The sequence below is a fragment of the Bombina bombina genome, chromosome 1 (assembly GCF_027579735.1).
Source record: "Bombina bombina isolate aBomBom1 chromosome 1, aBomBom1.pri, whole genome shotgun sequence".
Taxonomy (NCBI): Eukaryota; Metazoa; Chordata; class Amphibia; order Anura; family Bombinatoridae; genus Bombina; species Bombina bombina.
Genome location: NC_069499.1, coordinates 85,819,297 through 85,838,693, shown reverse-complemented (window position 1 = coordinate 85,838,693; position 19,397 = coordinate 85,819,297). Strand labels below are relative to the sequence as shown.

Here is a 19,397-nt window from a genome sequence, read left to right as displayed (position 1 = left end):
GTCCAAAATTTAACTTCTCTATATTGGGTCTTTACAGATTTAGTGGGGCCTGATCCACATTTGTAGTTTCAGGATGTGTGTCATTTATTAGTTTGTCAATCAGGGTGGTGGAGCATCCGACAAAATAATTGTTAAAGGCATTTGCTACTTCTAAGGGAAGTTGCAGGGTTTGGTTGTCCACTTTTGACAGTGGAGGGTTGGGAGTGGATTGGGGGAGTGTGTAAGTTATTTATGACTTTCCAAAACTCTCTAGGGTTTGATATGTTATTGTTCAGATTTTCATAGAAATATTGGGCCTTGGCCAATTTTGTTTGTTTAGTGCATATATTTTGCCATTTTCTATATACACAGTGATCGTTCATAGAGCCAGTATGCTTGAACTTTGACCACAATGAATCCCGAAACTGGTACATTTGAATAATGTAAACTATGATCCAATTCATATGCACTCCTTTTACTCTCACCTTACGCAGCAGGGGATGCAAATTCCAAACTTGTTGGAGTTCGGACTGAAAGAATTCAACTGCAGAGTCTAAATCTGGAATTAGGTTTAATCTGTGCCAGGGGAGGTTCTTGATTTCATTTCGAAATTATTGAAGATTACATTTTTTGAAGGACCTGGTGATTTTAACCTTGGGAGAGGATTTAGTAGCCTTTATTTTGCACACATAGTACACTAAGCAGTGGTCACTGAAACTGTTAGGGAGAACACCTGCCTCCTGGATTCGGTCAGGAGAAGTGGAGAGAATCCAATTGAGCAGGGTGTGGTTATGGCTTTTAATGTTTATGCGAGTTGGGAAGGAGATTAATTGCGTTAGCTGCAAAGTCTTAAATGGTGAGCAAGAACTATTGTTTTTAGGATTCAGCCAATCAATATTAAAATCTCCAAAGACCAAAATTTCACTTTTTGGGTTTTGAGCTATGGTTTCACTAAGGAGATGGGCTATGTCAGAAAGGGAATGCACAGGGGAGCTAGGTGGGCGGTAGATTCATGCAACAATGATTGATTTACTGCACGAGATCTGAATTGTGCCAAAAAGGAAATCAAAGGTGGTAAGAGAGCTAAATTGTTGTAAGGGGGTGTACTTTATGGAATTGTCAACATAAATTACAATGCCGCCTCCTCTTTTTGCTCTGCTGTAAAAAAGGCAAGCATGTGTGATTCTTTATCATTGTACATACATTGTGACATACAATACAAATCTACATTTCTCTTGTTAAGTGTATCCAGTCCACGGATCATCCATTACTTGTGGGATATTCTCCTTCCCAACAGGAAGTTGCAAGAGGATCACCCACAGCAGAGCTGCTATATAGCTCCTCCCCTCACTGCCATATCCAGTCATTCTCTTGCAACTCTCAACTAAGATAGAGGTCGTAAGAGGACTGTGGTGTTTTATACTTAGTTTATTTCTTCAATCAAAAGTTTGTTATTTTTAAATGGTACCGGAGTGTACTGTTTATTTCAGGCAGTATTTAGAAGAAGAATCTGCCTGCGTTTTCTATGATCTTAGCAGAAGTAACTAAGATCCTTTGCTGTTCTCACATATTCTGAGGAGTGAGGTAACTTCAGAGGGGGAATAGCGTGCAGGTTTTCCTGTAATAAGGTATGTGCAGTTAAAATATTTTTCTAGGGATGGAAATTGCTAGGAAATGCTGCTGATAACGAAGTAATGTAAGTAAAGCCTTAAATGCAGTGATAGCGACTGGTATCAGGCTTATTAATAGAGATACATACTCTTATAAAAGTGTATTTTAAAACGTTTGCTGGCATGTTTAATCGTTTTTTACATATGTTTGGTGATAAAACTTATTGGGGCCTAGTTTTTTCCACATGGCTGGCTTGAATTTTGCCTAGAAACAGTTCCCTGAGGCTTCCCACTGTTGTAATATGAGTGGGAAGGGCCTATTTTAGCGTTTTTTTGCACAGCAAAAATTACAGACACAGACATCCAGCTTCTTCCTGCATGATCCAGGACTTCTCTGAAGGGCTCAAAAGACTTCAAAAGTCGTATTGAGGGAGGTAAAAAGCCACAGTAGAGCTGTGGCAGTTGTTGTGACTGTTTAAAAAACGTTTTTGTCATTTGTTATTCCGTTTTTGGTATTAAGGGGTTAATCATCCATTTGCAAGTGGGTGCAATGCTATGCTAACTTATTACATACACTGTAAAAATTTTGCTAGTGTAACTGCATTTTTTCACTGTTATTTCAAAATTTGGGAAAATTTGTGTTTCTTAAAGGCGCAGTAACGTTTTTTATATTGCTTGTAAACTTGTTTTAAAGTATTTTCCAAGCTTGCTAGTCTCATTGCTAGTCTGTTTAAACATGTCTGACACAGAGGAACCTACTTGTTCATTATGTTTGAAAGCCATGGTGGAGCCCCATAGGAGAATGTGTACTAAATGTATTGATTTCACCTGAAACAGTAAAGATCAGTCTTTATCTATAAAAGAATTATCACCAGAGGGTTCTGTCGAGGGGGAAGTTATGCCGACTAACTCTCCCCACGTGTCAGACCCTTCGCCTCCCGCTCAGGGGACGCACGCTAATATGGCGCCAATTACATCAGGGACGCCCATAGCGATTACCTTGCAGGACATGGCTGCAATCATGAATAATACCCTGTCAGAGGTATTATCTACATTGCCTGAATTAAGAGGCAAGCGCGATAGCTCTGGGGTTAGGAGAGTTACAGATCGCGCAAATGCTATTAGAGCCATGTCTGATACTGCGTCACAGTATGCAAAACATGAGGACGGAGAGCTTCAGTCTGTGGGTGACATCTCTGACTCGGGGAAACCTGATTCAGTGATTTCTAATTTTAAATTTAAGCTTGAGAACCTCTGTGTATTGCTTGGGGAGGTATTAGCTGCTCTGAATGACTGTAACACAGTTGCAATTCCAGAGAAATTGTGTAGGCTGGATAGATACTATGCGGTGCTGGTGTGTACTGACGTTTTTCCTATACCTAAAAGGTTTACAGAAATTATTAGCAAGGAGTGGGATAGACCTGGTGTGCCCTTTTCCCTAACTCCTATATTTAGAAAAATGTTTCCAATAGACGCCACTACACGGGACTTATGGCAGACAGTCCCTAAGGTGGAGGGAGCAGTTTCTACTTTAGCAAAGCGTACCACTATCCCGGTTGAGGACAGTTGTGCTTTTTCAGATCCAATGGATAAAAAATTGGAGGGTTACCTTAAGAAAATGTTTATTCAACAAGGTTTTATTTTACAGCCCCTTGCATGCATTGCGCCTATCACTGCTGCGGCGGCATTCTGGTTTGAGGCCCTGGAAGAGGCCATCCAGACAGCTCCATTGAATGAAATTATTGACAAGCTTAGAACGCTTAAGCTAGCTAAGTCATTTGTTTCTGATGCCATTGTTCATTTGACTAAACTAACGGCTAAGAATTCCGGATTCGCCATCCAGGCGCGTAGGGCGTTATGGCTTAAATCCTGGTCAGCTGACGTGACTTCAAAGTCTAAATTACTCAACATTCCTTTCAAGGGGCAGACCTTATTTGGGCCTGGCTTGAAGGAAATTATTGCTGACATTACTGGAGGCAAGGGTCATACCCTTCCTCAGGATAGGGCCAAATCAAAGGCCAAACAGTCTAATTTTCGTGCCTTTCGAAATTTCAAGGCAGGAGCAGCATCAACTTCCTCCGCTTCAAAACAAGAGGGAACTGTTGCTCATTCCAGACAGGCCTGGAAACCTAACCAGTCCTGGAACAAGGGCAAGCAGGCCAGAAAGCCTGCTGCTGCCCCCAAGACAGCATGAAGGAACGGCCCCCTATCCGGAAATGGATCTAGTGGGGGGCAGACTTTCTCTCTTCGCCCAGGCGTGGGCAAGAGATGTTCAGGATCCCTGGGCATTGGAGATCATATGTCAGGGATATCTTCTGGACTTCAAAGCTTCTCCTCCACAAGGGAGATTTCATCTTTCAAGGTTATCAGCAAACCAGATAAAGAAAGAGGCATTCCTAAGCTGTGTGCAAGACCTCCTAGTAATGGGAGTGATCCATCCAGTTCCGCGGACGAAACAAGGACAGGGATTTTATTCAAATCTGTTTGTGGTTCCCAAGAAAGAGGGAACCTTCAGACCAATCTTGGATCTAAAGATCTTAAACAAATTCCTCAGAGTTCCATCATTCAAAATTGAAACTATTCGGACCATCCTACCCATGATCCAAGAGGGTCAGTACATGACCACAGTGGACTTAAAGGATGCCTACCTTCACATACCGATTCACAAAACTCATCATCGGTTCCTAAGGTTTTCCTTTCTAGACAGGCATTACCAATTTGTAGCTCTTCCCTTCGGGTTGGCCACTGCCCCGAGAATTTTTACAAAGGTTCTGGGCTCACTTCTGACAGTTCTAAGACCGCGAGGTATAGCGGTGGCTCCGTATCTAGACGACATCCTGATACAGGCGTCAAGCTTTCAAATTGCCAAGTCTCATACAGAGATAGTTCTGGCATTTCTGAGGTCGCATGGGTGGAAAGTGAACGTGGAAAAGAGTTCTCTATCACCACTCACAAGAGTCTCCTTCCTATGGACTCTTATAGATTCTGTAGAGATGAAAATTTACCTGACGGAGTCCAGGTTATCAAAACTTCTAAATGCTTGCCTTGTCCTTCATTCCATTCCACGCCCGTCAGTGGCTCAGTGCATGGAAGTAATCGGCTTAACGGTAGCGGCAATGGACATAGTGCCATTTGCGCGCCTGCATCTCAGACCGCTGCAATTATGCATGCTAAGTCAGTGGAATGGGGATTACTCAGATTTGTCCCCTCTACTAAATCTGGATCAAGAGACCAGAGATTCTCTTCTCTGGTGGCTTTCTCGGGTCCATCTGTCCAAGGGTATGACCTTTCACAGGCCAGATTGGACGATTGTAACGACAGATGCCAGCCTTCTAGGTTGGGGCGCAGTCTGGAACTTCCTGAAGGCTCAGGGATCATGAACTCAGGAGGAGAAACTCCTCCCAATAAATATTCTGGAGTTAAGAGCAATATTCAATGCTCTTCTAGCTTGGCCTCAGTTAGCAACACTGAGGTTCATCAGATTTCAGTCGGACAACATCACGACTGTGGCTTACATCAACCATCAAGGGGGAACCAGGAGTTCCCTAGCGATGTTAGAAGTCTCAAAGATAATTCGCTGGGCAGATTCTCACTCTTGCCACCTGTCAGCGATCCACATCCCAGGCGTAGAAAACTGGGAGGCGGATTTTCTAAGTCGTCAGACTTTTCATCCGGGGGTGTGGGAACTCCATCCGGAGGTGTTTGCTCAACTGGTCCATCGTTGGGGCAAACCAGAACTGGATCTCATGGCGTCTCGCCAGAACGCCAAGCTTCCTTGTTACGGATCCAGGTCCAGGGACCCAGGAGCAACACTGATAGATGCTGTAGCAGCTCCTTGGTTCTTCAACCTGGCCTATGTGTTTCCACCGTTTCCTCTGCTCCCTTGACTGATTGCCAAAATCAAACAGGAGAGAGCATTGGTGATTCTGATAGCGCCTGCGTGGCCACGCAGGACCTGGTATGCAGACCTAGTGGACATGTCATCTCTTCCACCATGGACTCTGCCTCTGAGGCAGGACCTTCTAATACAAGGTCCTTTCAATCATCCAAATCTAATTTCTCTGAGACTGACTGCATGGAGATTGAACGCTTGATTCTATCAAGGCGTGGCTTCTCCAAGTCAGTTATTGATACCTTAATACAGGCTCGGAAGCCTGTCACCAGGAAAATCTACCATAAGATATGGCGTAAATATCTTTATTGGTGTGAATCCAAGAGCTACTCATGGAGTAAGGTTAGGATTCCTAGGATATTGTCCTTTCTCCAAGAGGGTTTGGACAAAGGCTTATCAGCTAGTTCTTTAAAAGGACAGATCTCTGCTCTGTCTATTCTTTTGCACAAGCGTCTTGCAGAAGTTCCAGACGTCCAGGCATTTTGTCAGGCTTTGGTTAGGATTAAGCCTGTGTTTAAAACTGTTGCTCCCCCATGGAGCTTAAACTTGGTTCTTAATGTTCTTCAGGGAGTTCCGTTTGAACCCCTTCATTCCATTGATATTAAACTTTTATCTTGGAAAGTTCTGTTTTTGATGGCTATTTCTTCGGCTCGAAGAGTCTCTGAGTTATCTGCCTTACATTGTGATTCTCCTTATCTGATTTTTCATTCAGACAAGGTAGTTCTGCGTACCAAACCTGGGTTTTTACCTAAGGTGGTTTCTAACAGGAATATCAATCAAGAGATTGTTGTTCCATCATTGTGTCCTAATCCTTCTTCAAAGAAGGAACGTCTTTTGCATAATCTGGACGTAGTCCGTGCCTTGAAGTTTTACTTACAGGCTACTAAAGATTTTCGTCAAACATCTGCCCTGTTTGTCGTTTACTCTGGACAGAGGAGAGGTCAAAAAGCTTCAGCAACCTCTCTCTCCTTTTGGCTTCGGAGCATAATACGCTTAGCCTATGAGACTGCTGGACAGCAGCCCCCTGAAAGGATTACAGCTCATTCTACTAGAGCTGTGGCTTCCACCTGGGCCTTTAAAAATGAGGCCTCTGTTGAACAGATTTGCAAGGCTGCGACTTGGTCTTCACTTCACACCTTTTCAAAATTTTACAAATTTGACACTTTTGCTTCTTCTGAGGCTGTTTTTGGGAGAAAGGTTCTACAGGCAGTGGTTCCTTCCGTTTAAGTTCCTGCCTTGTCCCTCCCATAATCCGTGTACTTTAGCTTTGGTATTGGTATCCCACAAGTAATGGACTATCCGTGGACTGGATACACTTAACAAGAGAAAACATAATTTATGCTTACCTGATAAATTTATTTCTCTTGTAGTGTATCCAGTCCACGGCCCGCCCTGTCCTTTTAAGGCAGGTCTAAATTTTAATTAAACTACAGTCACCACTGCACCCTATGGTTTCTCCTTTCTCGTCTTGTTTCGGTCGAATGACTGGATATGGCAGTGAGGGGAGGAGCTATATAGCAGCTCTGCTGTGGGTGATCCTCTTGCAACTTCCTGTTGGGAAGGAGAATATCCCACAAGTAATGGATGATCCGTGGACTGGATACACTACAAGAGAAATAAATTTATCAGGTAAGCATAAATTATGTTTTTTCAAATCTCTGGTTAATTTTTAAGAGCGCTAATTATTTATAGTGCGCCCATTTTTAAGGCTTGCAATAAATTAGCACTCCACTTGTAATCTAGCCCTTTATGTTTTGTGTACTAAAAGATGGAAATTTGGGAGAGGGCACTCTATCCTTTTGTTAAAGATCTAAAATCTCAACTGACAGCTGTCACTATTGGTAACTAATTTTGTTCTGATAAATATAGGCCGTTTGGATGACACCTACGTGATCAAGTTTATGCGGGAAATGTTAAAATCCATGCCTTGCCAGAATCAAGGTTATGTGTTGGATGGTTATCCCAAGACCTACGAACAAGCAAAAGAGCTCTTTAACTGTAGGTTATTATAATCTTCTTCTTTTTTTTTTTTTTTTGCTTCATTCTTATGTTTCAGTTGTCTGTATTTAATCCAGAACAAATACTGCAGTCTAATGTTTTATATGGAATTGACATAAGTGATGTTAAGGCTCATCTTAATAAATGGCACATGAAGTCAAAATAAAAAAGTTTCATAATTCAGATATAGCGTCCAATTTTAAAAAAACTTTCCAATAGTGTTTTTGAAAATTACTGTTACCAGAGGTAGAACTTTTTTTCACTTTTATGCAACAAGATATTTTTTATTAAATAATTTTCTGCAGGTCATTATAAAAATGAAAATCAATTTTAAATTTGACAGTTACACTAAAGCAGCAGCTAAATTGCAATTTGTTGATTTGGAGAAAAAAGCCATTTTAAAAACTTTTATAATACACTGCAGCAGTGGAAAATTCCATTGCAAATTAGCTGCAGAGAAAACAAAATACATTTTGTTAAGTTTTTAAAATAACTTTAATAAATTTGTGTAACATAACATAACTATAAGGTAAAAATGTAGTAATAAAAAGGTATGTTACTCACAAGAGTATCTTAATTCAGAAATCACAGCTTTGCAGACCAGGAAAGGCTAGGGGATGAGGTTGAAAAAATCCCTGAGAGCCAGTCATCAATCAGCGCACTGTTGCTTCCCAACGCTGGTCCATATTTGACTGTACTCTTCAATAGTGTATTGCTCTGGCAGCACTGTGTTAAGTAAAACTTACACAGTGTAACCAGAGCTAAGTGCTATTTGAAGAGAATGCGCTAACAGTTCCTGCATGTGTCTTATTCTTTCTGAATACATGCTGCATGTTCTGCCTTGGGGCGTTGCAGTATATATACAATTGTATGCAAAAGTTTGGACACCCCTGATCCCAGATCAAATAACATATTTTGTTGACTCTTTAAACCCTGAGAAGTTTAAAGAGTCTGAGAATTTATTAAGCTCTGGAACTGTCACACTAGACTTATATCATTACATTTAGATAATTAAAGGGTGCAAAAGTAAATGCTCTAATGTGTTACAGCATTTTATTTTTGCACTATTGCTTGTTACTGTTTTGTATGTGTGTATATATATATATATATATATATATTAGGGCTGCAACAACTAATCGGTAAGATTGATCATAAAAATAGTTGTTAAAGAATCTCATTATCAATTAGGTGGTCAGGGATTAGTTGGTTTATTGCACAGCACCAGCTGCTTCAATCCGATGAACTCCTGCACATGGTATTGTGCAAACATTTTTTTTTTTTTTTTTTATCCGATTAATCGGATGATTAATATCCGATTAATCGGATGATTAATATCCGATTAATCGGATGATTAATATCCGATTAATCGGATAGAAAAAAGATTAAAAAAATAAATAAATTCAATTTTTTTGCACAATCTTAGTTGCAGTAGATCATCAGATTAAAGCAGTTGGTGCTGTGCAACTGACCAACTAATCGCTTACCACCTAATTGATAATGAGATTTGTTGACAACTATTTTTATGATCAAACTTACCGATTAGTTGTTGCAGCCCTAATATATATATATATATATATATATATATATATATATATATATATATATTAGTGATATATATTAATGTGTATATATATATATATATATATATATATATATATAAAACAGAAGGAAGTCCAGACAAACAGCTCAAAACAAGGTTCCTTTATTAGATATTGCGTATAAAAAACAGCATAGCTCTGCAAAAACAATTATTTTGAAACTAATTGCAGGCAAAAGAGTAGCATGGCCAGAGTGTAAGGGCCGTTAGGAGCACAAAAGATGGGCTTGTCTGACGCGTTTCAGCTCCTATGGAGCCTTACTCATAGACTGCATTATATATAATTTTTATAAATATAGTTAAACATTTAGCAATTAAATAGTAACTCTACATTAAAATTTGAAGAAAAGAGGTTTTGTTAACTTCTTTTCGCAAAACTAAACAAAAACATAATTTATGCTTACCTAATAAATTTATTTCTCTTGTAGTGTATCCAGTCCACGGATCATCCATTACTTGTGGGATATTCTCCTTCCCAACAGGAAGTTGCAAGAGGATCACCCACAGCAGAGCTGCTATATAGCTCCTCCCCTAACTGTCATATCCAGTCATTCGACCGAAAACAAACAGAGAAAGGAGAAACCATAGGGTGCAGTGGTGACTGTAGTTTAATTAAAATTTAGACCTGCCTTAAAAGGACAGGGCGGGCCGTGGACTGGATACACTACAAGAGAAATAAATTTATCAGGTAAGCATAAATTATGTTTTCTCTTGTTAAGTGTATCCAGTCCACGGATCATCCATTACTTGTGGGATACCAATACCAAAGCTAAAGTACACGGATGATGGGAGGGACAAGGCAGGATTAAGCGGAAGGAACCACTGCCTGAAGAACCTTTCTCCCAAACACAGCCTCCGAAGAAGCAAAGTATCAAATTTGTAAAATTTTGAAAAAGTGTGAAGCGAAGACCAAGTCGCAGCCTTGCAAATCTGTTCAACAGAGGCCTCATTTTTGAAGGCCCAGGTGGAAGCCACAGCTCTAGTAGAATGAGCTGTAATCCTTTCAGGGGGCTGCTGTCCAGCAGTCTCATAGGCTAGGCGTATTACGCTCCGAAGACAAAAGGAAAGAGAGGTTGCCGAAGTTTTTTGACCTCTCCTTTGTCCAGAGTAAACGACAAACAGGAAAGATGTTTGACGAAAATCCTTAGTAGCTTGTAAGTAAAACTTCAAGGCACGGACTACGTCCAGATTATGTAAAAGACGTTCCTTCTTTGAAGAAGGATTAGGGCACAACGATGGAACAACAATCTCTTGATTGATATTCTTGTTAGAAACCACCTTAGGTAAAAACCCAGGTTTGGTACGCAGAACTACCTTATCCGTATGAAAAATCAGATAAGGAGAATCACATTGTAAGGCAGATAGCTCAGAGACTCTCCGAGCCGAGGAAATAGCCATCAAAAACAGAACTTTCCAAGATAAAAGTTTAATATCAATGGAATGAAGGGGTTCAAACGGAACTCCTTGAAGAACTTTAAGAACCAAGTTTAAGCTCCAGGGGGGAGCAACAGGTTTAAACACAGGCTTAATTCTAACCAAAGCCTGGCAAAATGCCTGGACGTCTGGAACCTCTGCCAGACGCTTGTGCAAAAGAATAGACAGAGCAGAAATCTGTCCCTTTAAGGAACTAGCTGATAATCCTTTGTCCAAGCCCTCTTGGAGAAAAGACAATATTCTAGGAATCCTAACCTTACTCCATGAGTAATTCTTGGATTCACACCAATAAAGATATTTACTCCATGAGGGCGGAGCTTGCCAGCCTAGGAGATGGCTGCTTTCCTCTAGAGCTCCTCAGCCCTATCTGTATGAGGACGATATAGGCTCATGCCTTAGCCTGTCTAACAGTTGCACTGAGTGGCTAATCCATCTAACTTGAGGTTCTTCACCCCGGAGTAGGCTATTTCACAAATGACAGCACAGGAGCACCTCCCGTAACTGTACCGCATTACCGCGATCACCTCATCACCGGCGGCAAGTCACGAATCAACACCGCAGCACCGGAGCTCCCTGCCTATATTTACTGGCTGACCGGATCAGTTATAGAGCTCCTGGAAGCAGTAGTGAGACGGTGGGCTACAAAATCCGGCCCATAGAAGACAAGGTGAGCTCCGTGGTAGGCCGCAGCCTACCCTAAAGTTTCACACGCAACTTGTAATTCTAACAGAGGCGAGCAGCACTGATATGTGGCACCACAGGGAAAACTTATATCGCCGGTCAGACCCATGATCAGCTACCCTGCAATGAGTCTCCATACACGTTTCTGACCAGTGCTTTTTATTTACAACTACCCCTTATAAAGTAATACCGGAGGCTCTGGACTATTCCCAGCATGCTCATATAATTCAGATCTATGACTCACAATTAGAGGGGCAAACTTTGATTACTCCAAAGAATACTTAAGCTATAACCCATCAAGATAGTGTTGGTAGAGGGCCCTGGGGGTGTCCTTATCTATCTTAACAAGGATCACTCATCATCTAATCTAAACAAGTCCTTAGAGGGGCCACTAAAGTCACAGATCTTGGGGACTCCTCTCACTCCTCATTGGGCAACATCTGATGACACATCCCTCTCTCAGCTATTACTAAAATGTCGCCAAAAAAAGGTAATAAGCAAAATAAAAGCAGCAAGCAGTTGAAAACTACATCTCACACTGTGAACACTTTTTTTAAGACCCTAGAAGCTAAAACCAATATTGCAGATGATGTAGATCCACCTGATTTACCCTCATGTCAAAGCTCTTCTGAATCTGAAGGAGAACAATCTGCTGAGAATATCACTATACCAAAAGCGCTTTTTAATTCTATCCCTTCAAAAAAAGACTTTTCTTCACTAATAATTCAAGTCAAGCAATGCATAAAAGAAGAAATTTCAGACTTAAAGAAGGATATTTCAGAAATAGGACAAAGGGTAGATACTCTCGAAAATGCACAAGAAGCACAAGCAGAAGCTATATCAGAGCTCCACAATACTATCCAACGTCAGGGCGCTAACATCTCAGAGTTGGAGGACAAATTAGACGATGCTGAAAACCGCAGCAGACGTCATAACATCAGGTTGAGAGGTATACCAGAAACAATTGCTACACCAGACCTCGAACAATACCTCCAAAGTTTTTTCAACGCCCTGAAAAAAGAAGAAATACCGAAAAAAATTGATATTGATAGAGCTCACAGAGCCCTTCGCCCTAAACCACAAATTGATCAACCGCCGAGGGATGTCATAGTTAGAATCACCAATTACCAAGTAAAAGAAGAATTAATGAAACTTGCTAGAGAGCAACAACCCCTCAAACATGAAAATGTGGAGATCCAGATGTATGCTGACCTATCTCAAAGGACACTCTCCAAGCGAAGGGATCTTAAGCCGTTAACAACGCTTCTAAGAAAAAGAAATATCCCATACAGATGGGGCTTCCCCTTTCATCTGATAATACTCTGGAGGGGCAGACGTATGACTTGCTCTTCCATAGACGACATCCCTGCAATCTGCAAAGAACTAGACATCCAACCACCACAGCTGAATGAGTGCCCTTCTTCCCACAACAAGGATCGTTTTGCCACGATGCCCCCACCCCTCCCACAGAGGAAGGAGTGGATCCCAGCCCGTCAAAAAAGGCCGCAGAAACCATCTCAACCCCAGATGTCTCCTAGAGGTGAAGTAGGCTGACATTGACATACAGAGGTTATCCATACCTTTATAAATCACCTTTATATTTCACTGTTCTGGTTATTTAAGACACATAGGGGAGTTTCTATTTGCCCCTGTTGAAGTCTTTCTCAAAATAAATCGGGACTTGATCCCTTGTTTCTAAATTTCCCCCAAATTAAGCTGTTTATCAACCCACTTAGTGTATACTGATACATTTGTTATTTACACAATGTTGCCTATTTGTTGTTAGCAATAATGTTTAATTGTTCTCATGCAGTTGGGAGACTTTCTCCTCATCATAGGAATGTTTTATGTACTTAATGTACTAACTGAAATTTGTTTCTTCCATTCTTCAATATCTTTCTCTCTTCCCCTAATTCTTTTAACCTTCTTCTTTTCTCTCCTCTCATACTTCAGAACTCTAGCACACGTAAAGTCTATCTCACCAGACAAACTACCATCTCTCAAAATGAATCATCCCTTCTCATACACACAAAATGAGTAATCATACATCACATGATTTAATTGTTTTTACACAAAACGTTAAAGGATTAAATTGCCCCCAAAAAAGAAGAATGGCCATTAATGACCTTCAGAAAAAAGGAGGACACATACTGATGCTTCAGGAGACACACTTCAAATCTAAAAACATCCCCAAATACTTTTCCCCACAATACCCACATCATTATCATAGCACAAACCCTAGCAAGAAAATCAATGGGGTCAGCATCCTCGTCCACAAATCTATCCCATTTACAAAGACAAGATGCATTTCAGACAAAGAAGGTAGATACATATGTCTAAAAGGTTTACTTTATGGAAAACCGATTACTTTAATTAACATCTATGCCCCTAATTCCAAACAAGACAGATTTGTGAACTCCATTTCAGACTTCATCATGAAAGAATCAAAAGGCTCTCTTATAGTAGCGGGGGACCTCAATTTCCCTTTAGATCCCAAGATTGACTGCTCAAACCCAGAGTCTAGAACCAAGACCCCAAACCTTACCAAGATTTGGTGGAAATTTAAATCCCTAGGCCTTCACGATGTGTGGAGATATTTTAACCCCCAAAAACGCGACTACACCTTCTTCTCCCATCCCAAACGCAATTACTCCAGGCTAGATTACATATTAGTCGACCACTTACTATTATCCCACTCCAAACAATCACAGATAAAACACACATCCTGGTCTGATCATTCCCTTGTCTCCTGCCATATTAAATGGCCGTCAGCTCCCATTAGAGCCTTCCAGTGGAAACTGGATGACTCTATCCTACTAGATCCAATTCAGTCCAAGCATTTTACAAATCATATTGTAGAATACTTTGCGCTTAACTCCACACCAGATATGAACATTACATCTCTTTGGGAAGCTCATAAATGTACTATTAGGGGAGAATTTATAAAAGCAAAAGCACAAATCCAAAAGAAAAACAGAATAGAGATTGACCGCCTTTCCTCTGAAATATCTAATCTAGACTATGCACATAAAGTCAACCCCCTAGATAATAAGATCCTAGAGGATCTCAAGGCAAAAAGAGATAATTTAAACTCCATTCTTCACATCAAGGCACAAAGACAATTGTTATTTCTCCAACAAACTTACTATAAGGAGGGTAACAAACCAGGGAAATATCTTGCAAAAGCTCTAAAAAAGCAACAACAGAAAACATATATACACTACATAAAATCATCTAAAGGCAAACACTTAGAAGATTCCTATTCTATAGCGAACGAATTCCAAACATTCTATCATAAACTATACAACCTATTCCCGGGCAGAGACATCCAAAAACACCGCCATTTATGCTCTCAATACCTCAAAAATATCCCGATCACACAGTTGACCCAAGAACAAGGCGAACTATTGGAAAAACCCATTTCCCCCGCGGAAGTAAAAGATGCAATACGGCAACTTAAACAAAATAAAGCCCCTGGCCCAGATGGTTTCACAGGGTTATATTACAAAACATTTGCGAACTTGCTAATCCCCCACCTAACAGACTTATTTAATCACATAAATGACTCGCATCCCTTCCCAGACAATACACTCCAAGCCAATATCTCTGTTATTGCTAAACCCGGCAAAAATACGGACTCTCCAGCCAATTTTAGACCTATTTCCTTACTTAATGTTGACTTAAAACTCTACTCTAAGATTCTTGCTTCCCGTCTTAATAGAATCCTGCCGAACATAATCCACCAGGACCAGGTGGGCTTTGTGCCCCGTAGAGAAGCTAAAGACAACACAGTTAAAATCCTCAATCTTCTAGAGTACATTTCGACAAGCAACTCCCCGACTGTTTTCCTATCGACTGACGCCGAAAAGGCATTTGACAGACTCGACTGGACTTATCTACAAGAAACTCTGAGACGATACAACTTCCCAGACCCCTTTATCCAAAAGATAATGGCCCTCTACACTAATCCTACAGCCCAAATCAGAATAAATGGCACGCTATCAAATCCCTTTGAAATTAGAAACGGATCTAGACAGGGTTGTCCACTTTCCCCACTCTTGTTTATTCTAGCTCTGGAACCGCTAGCTACCAAAATAAGATATAATGATCAGATTCATGGGATAGTCGTTGGAGACCACACCCATAAATTAGCCATCTTCGCGGATGACATACTCCTGACTCTCACAAATCCGCTCCCCTCCCTAAGAGCTACTATTTCAGAGCTAGATTTATACGGGACTGTTTCCAACTTCCAGATCAATGTGACAAAATCTGAATATCTTCCTATCAATATATCACATCAATCACTAGACGAATTGAAGTTACACTGCCCCCTCAAACTTCAGACAAAATTTTTGAAATACTTAGGTCTCCGCATTACCCCCAATACAGCAGATCTGCGCTTGCAAAATTATGGTACCCTTATCTCTGAGTTTAAAACCCTTACTTCATCTTGGCTACCCAAGAATATATCTTGGCTAGGCAGAATACACGCGGCAAAAATGACTTTGCTGCCAAAAGTCCTTTACACTCTTCAAACTCTCCCTATCCCAGGCATCCAGAAAGACCTAGACACACTGCAAAAAATCATAAACGATTATATCTGGAAACGCAGGCCCCCTAGAATTAATAAAACCACGCTGTATAAACTCCCTAAAGACGGGGGACTGGGAGTCCCCCATCTTCGCTCCTATAAATTAGCTATTTCGTTACAAAGAATCTCCGACTGGTGCAAACTCTGTAGCCCAGACCCCAAACAATGGGTTCAAATAGAAAACACCCTATCCCTGTATCATAAATTAGACAATATTTGCTGGAACCCTGAATTCTTCAATAAGTATATTATTTCAGCCTCATCTATAACAAATGAGACTTGGTCTGATTGGAGACGAGTTAGCAAAACACCGAACAAAGTATCTTCTAGATATTCTCCCCTCACCCCGCTCCTTAACAATCCAGAATTTCCCCCGGGCCTTAACCAGATTCTTCCTTACTCCTTAACTCACACCAATCCCCTTCCTATTCACCTCTTGACAGATAGTACACACAAACTCAAAACTATAAACCAACTAGACTCCTTAAACCATCCATTTCTATCCTCCTGGCTTCGACTACATCAAGTGAGGCATTACATATCAACACACAAATATATAAAAGACCTAACACGGCCTCTAACCCCCTTTGAACAAATATGTCAATCAACAGAAGATACACCAGGAACAATCTCCAAACTTCATAAACTAATTCTGCATGATACTTTTCCCCTCCTCCCTTCCTACACCAAAAGATGGGACCTTGAGCTTAAGACTAACACTACCCCCAAAACTTGGGCGCGTAGATTCATCACACTAACACATTCTGCTCACTCAGCACAAGCCAAAGAAACTAATATTAAAATTGCGATGAGATGGTACTTAACACCAACGCGGTTAAAATCCATATACAAAAATGCGTCAAAACTCTGCTGGAGATGCAGTGCACAAGAGGGACACATTACCCACATTTGGTGGGACTGCGAATATATAAAGCCTTACTGGTCACGAATTTTCAAAAATATGAATAAAATACTAAGCACAAATCTATCACCCTCTCCAGACTTAATCTTATTGTGTCAACCCCCTGACATTACCTGTAAAACAAGAAAACACCTCTATCAATTAATGTTAAACGCTGCAAACCAGTTAATCCCTAAAAAATGGAAATCTGTGGCGACTCCCTCTATCCAAGAGTGGGTAGCACTAGTTCAAAAAAATCTCCTTCTGGAAAGACTATACTACCTCAAATTAGGCCAAATAACCCTTTACCAGGATATGCTCTTTCTATGGGAATCTTTCACACTTGCTGCTAAGTAGATTTTAATCAACATATAACCTCCCCCCTATTGTATACACAGCGATCCAAATCCGCCCTCCCTTACTGTGATATTTCCGCCTCTACTTAATACAACACGTAATGAACCATGAGTGATCTGCCCCGCAGAAATTTCAATCCCAGCCCAATGGTGATGGTAATTGCATGATATCAGAAGGTATAAAGGAGATAGACTAAGCACCCTACACATAGTCATTATGAGAGCCTACGTCTGTTCTTATACTCTTCTTCTATTCTATCATTCTATACTTTTCGTCCCTTCTCTTTCTCTTTTCCCTTTTCTTTCCTTAATATATGTTAAGTGTCATTTTTTGAGATAAGTCTACCGTATTTAATACATAACTATGGAGCACTTTGTCCTGGGTAATAACTATCAACACCCCCATTGAATGGGGAACCCTTAGTCCTATCTTTGACACAACAAGTGCGCCTTTTAATATGCTGAACGTTAACTCTTCTTATACCAGGGTGCTCTTTCGCCACAGCACAAGATGTACAACTTTAATGAACATTGGACTTTGGTACAACCCTATTTCATGGACAACCCTCATAATAAACGCTATATTCTTCCTCACCTAGCTCCTACCTTATGGGTAAAAATTCTTAATGTTATGGTATGACTGTAAACTGTTATGTTATGTTTTTATTTGTTCACCTAATGTCTTGAATTGAAAATAAAAAGACAACATAAATAAAAAAAAAAAAGATATTTACTCCATATCTTGTGGTAGATTTTCCTGGTAACAGGCTTTTGTGCCTGTATTAAAGTATCAATGACTGACTCGGAGAAGCCACGCTTTGATAGAATCAAGCGTTCAATCTCCATGCAGTCAGTCTCAGAGAAATTAGATTTGGATGATTGAAAGGACCTTGTATCAGAAGGTCCTGTCTTAGAGGCAGAGTCCATGGTGGAAAGGATGACATGTCCACTAGGTCTGCATACCAAGTCCTGCGTGGCCACGCAGGTGCTATCAGAATCACTGATGCTCTCTCCTGTTTGATTTTGGCAATCAGTCGAGGGAGCAGAGGAAACGGTGGAAACACATAAGCCAGGTTGAAGAACCAAGGCGCTGCTAGAGCATCTATCAGCGTCGCTTCTGGGTCCCTGGACCTGGATCCGTAACAAGGAAGCTTGGCGTTCTGGCGAGACGCCATGAGATCCAACTCTGGTTTGCCCCAACGATGAATCAACTGAGCAAAAACCTCCGGATGGAGTTCCCACTCCCCCGGATGGAAAGTCTGACGACTTAGAAAATCCGCCTCCCAGTTCTCCACGCCTGGGATATGGATTGCTGACAGGTGGCAAGAGTGTTACTCTGCCCAGCGAATTATTTTTGAGACTTCCGGTTCCCCCTTGATGGTTGATGTAAGCCACAGTCGTGATGTTGTCCGACTGAAATCTGATGAACCTCAGTGTTGCTAACTGAGGCCAAGCCAGAAGAGCATTGAATATCGCTCTTAACTCCAGAATATTTATTGGTAGGAGTTTCTCCTCCTGAGTCCACGATACCTGTGCCTTCAGGGAATTCCAGACTGCACCCCAACCTAGAAGGCTGGCATCTGTTGTTACAATTGTCCAATCTGGCCTGCGAAAGGTCATACCCTTGGACAGGTGTACCCGAGACAACCACCAGAGAAGAGAATCTCTGGTCTCTTGATCCAGATTTAGCAGAGGGGACAAATCTGTGTAATCCCCATTCCACTGACTCAGCATGCATAATTGCAGCGGTCTGAGATGAAGGCGCGCAAATGGCACTATGTCCATTGCCGCTACCATTAAGCCGATTACCTCCATACACTGAGCTACCGAAGGGCGCGGAATGGAGTGAAGAACACGGCAAGCATTTAGAAGTTTTGATAACCTGGACTCCGTCAGGTAGATTTTCATTTCTACAGAATCTATAAGAGTCCCTAAGAAGGAGACTCTTGTGAGTGGGGATAGAGAACTCTTTTCCTCGTTCACTTTCCACCCGTGCGACCTCAGAAATGCCAGAACTATCTCTGTATGAGACTTGGCAACTTGAAAGCTTGACGCCTGTATCAGGATGTCGTCTAGATACGGAGCCATCGCTATGCCTCGCGGTCTTAGAACCGCCAGAAGTGAGCCCAGAACCTTTGTAAAGATTATCGGGGCTGTAGCCAACCCGAAGGGAAGAGCTACAAATTGGTAATGCCTGTCTAGAAAGGCAAACCTTAGAAACCGATGATGATCTTTGTGAATCGGTATGTGAAGGTAGGCATCCTTTAAGTCCACTGTGGTCATGTACTGACCTTCTTGGATCATGGGTAGGATGGTCCGAATAGTTTCCATTTTGAAAGATGGAACTCTGAGGAA

The 19,397-nt window shown here is 41.2% G+C and overlaps 1 protein-coding gene across 1 annotated transcript in view; it reads left to right on the top strand.

The window, feature by feature from the left end:
* The window catches only part of AK7 (adenylate kinase 7), a 177,037-nt gene that overhangs the window by 65,013 nt on the left and 92,627 nt on the right, over window positions 1–19,397 (top strand). Inside the window, exon 13 of the mRNA XM_053697496.1 lies at window positions 7,351–7,479. Coding sequence (XP_053553471.1) covers window positions 7,351–7,479 — 129 coding nt within the window. The remainder of the gene's footprint in view (window positions 1–7,350; window positions 7,480–19,397) is intronic.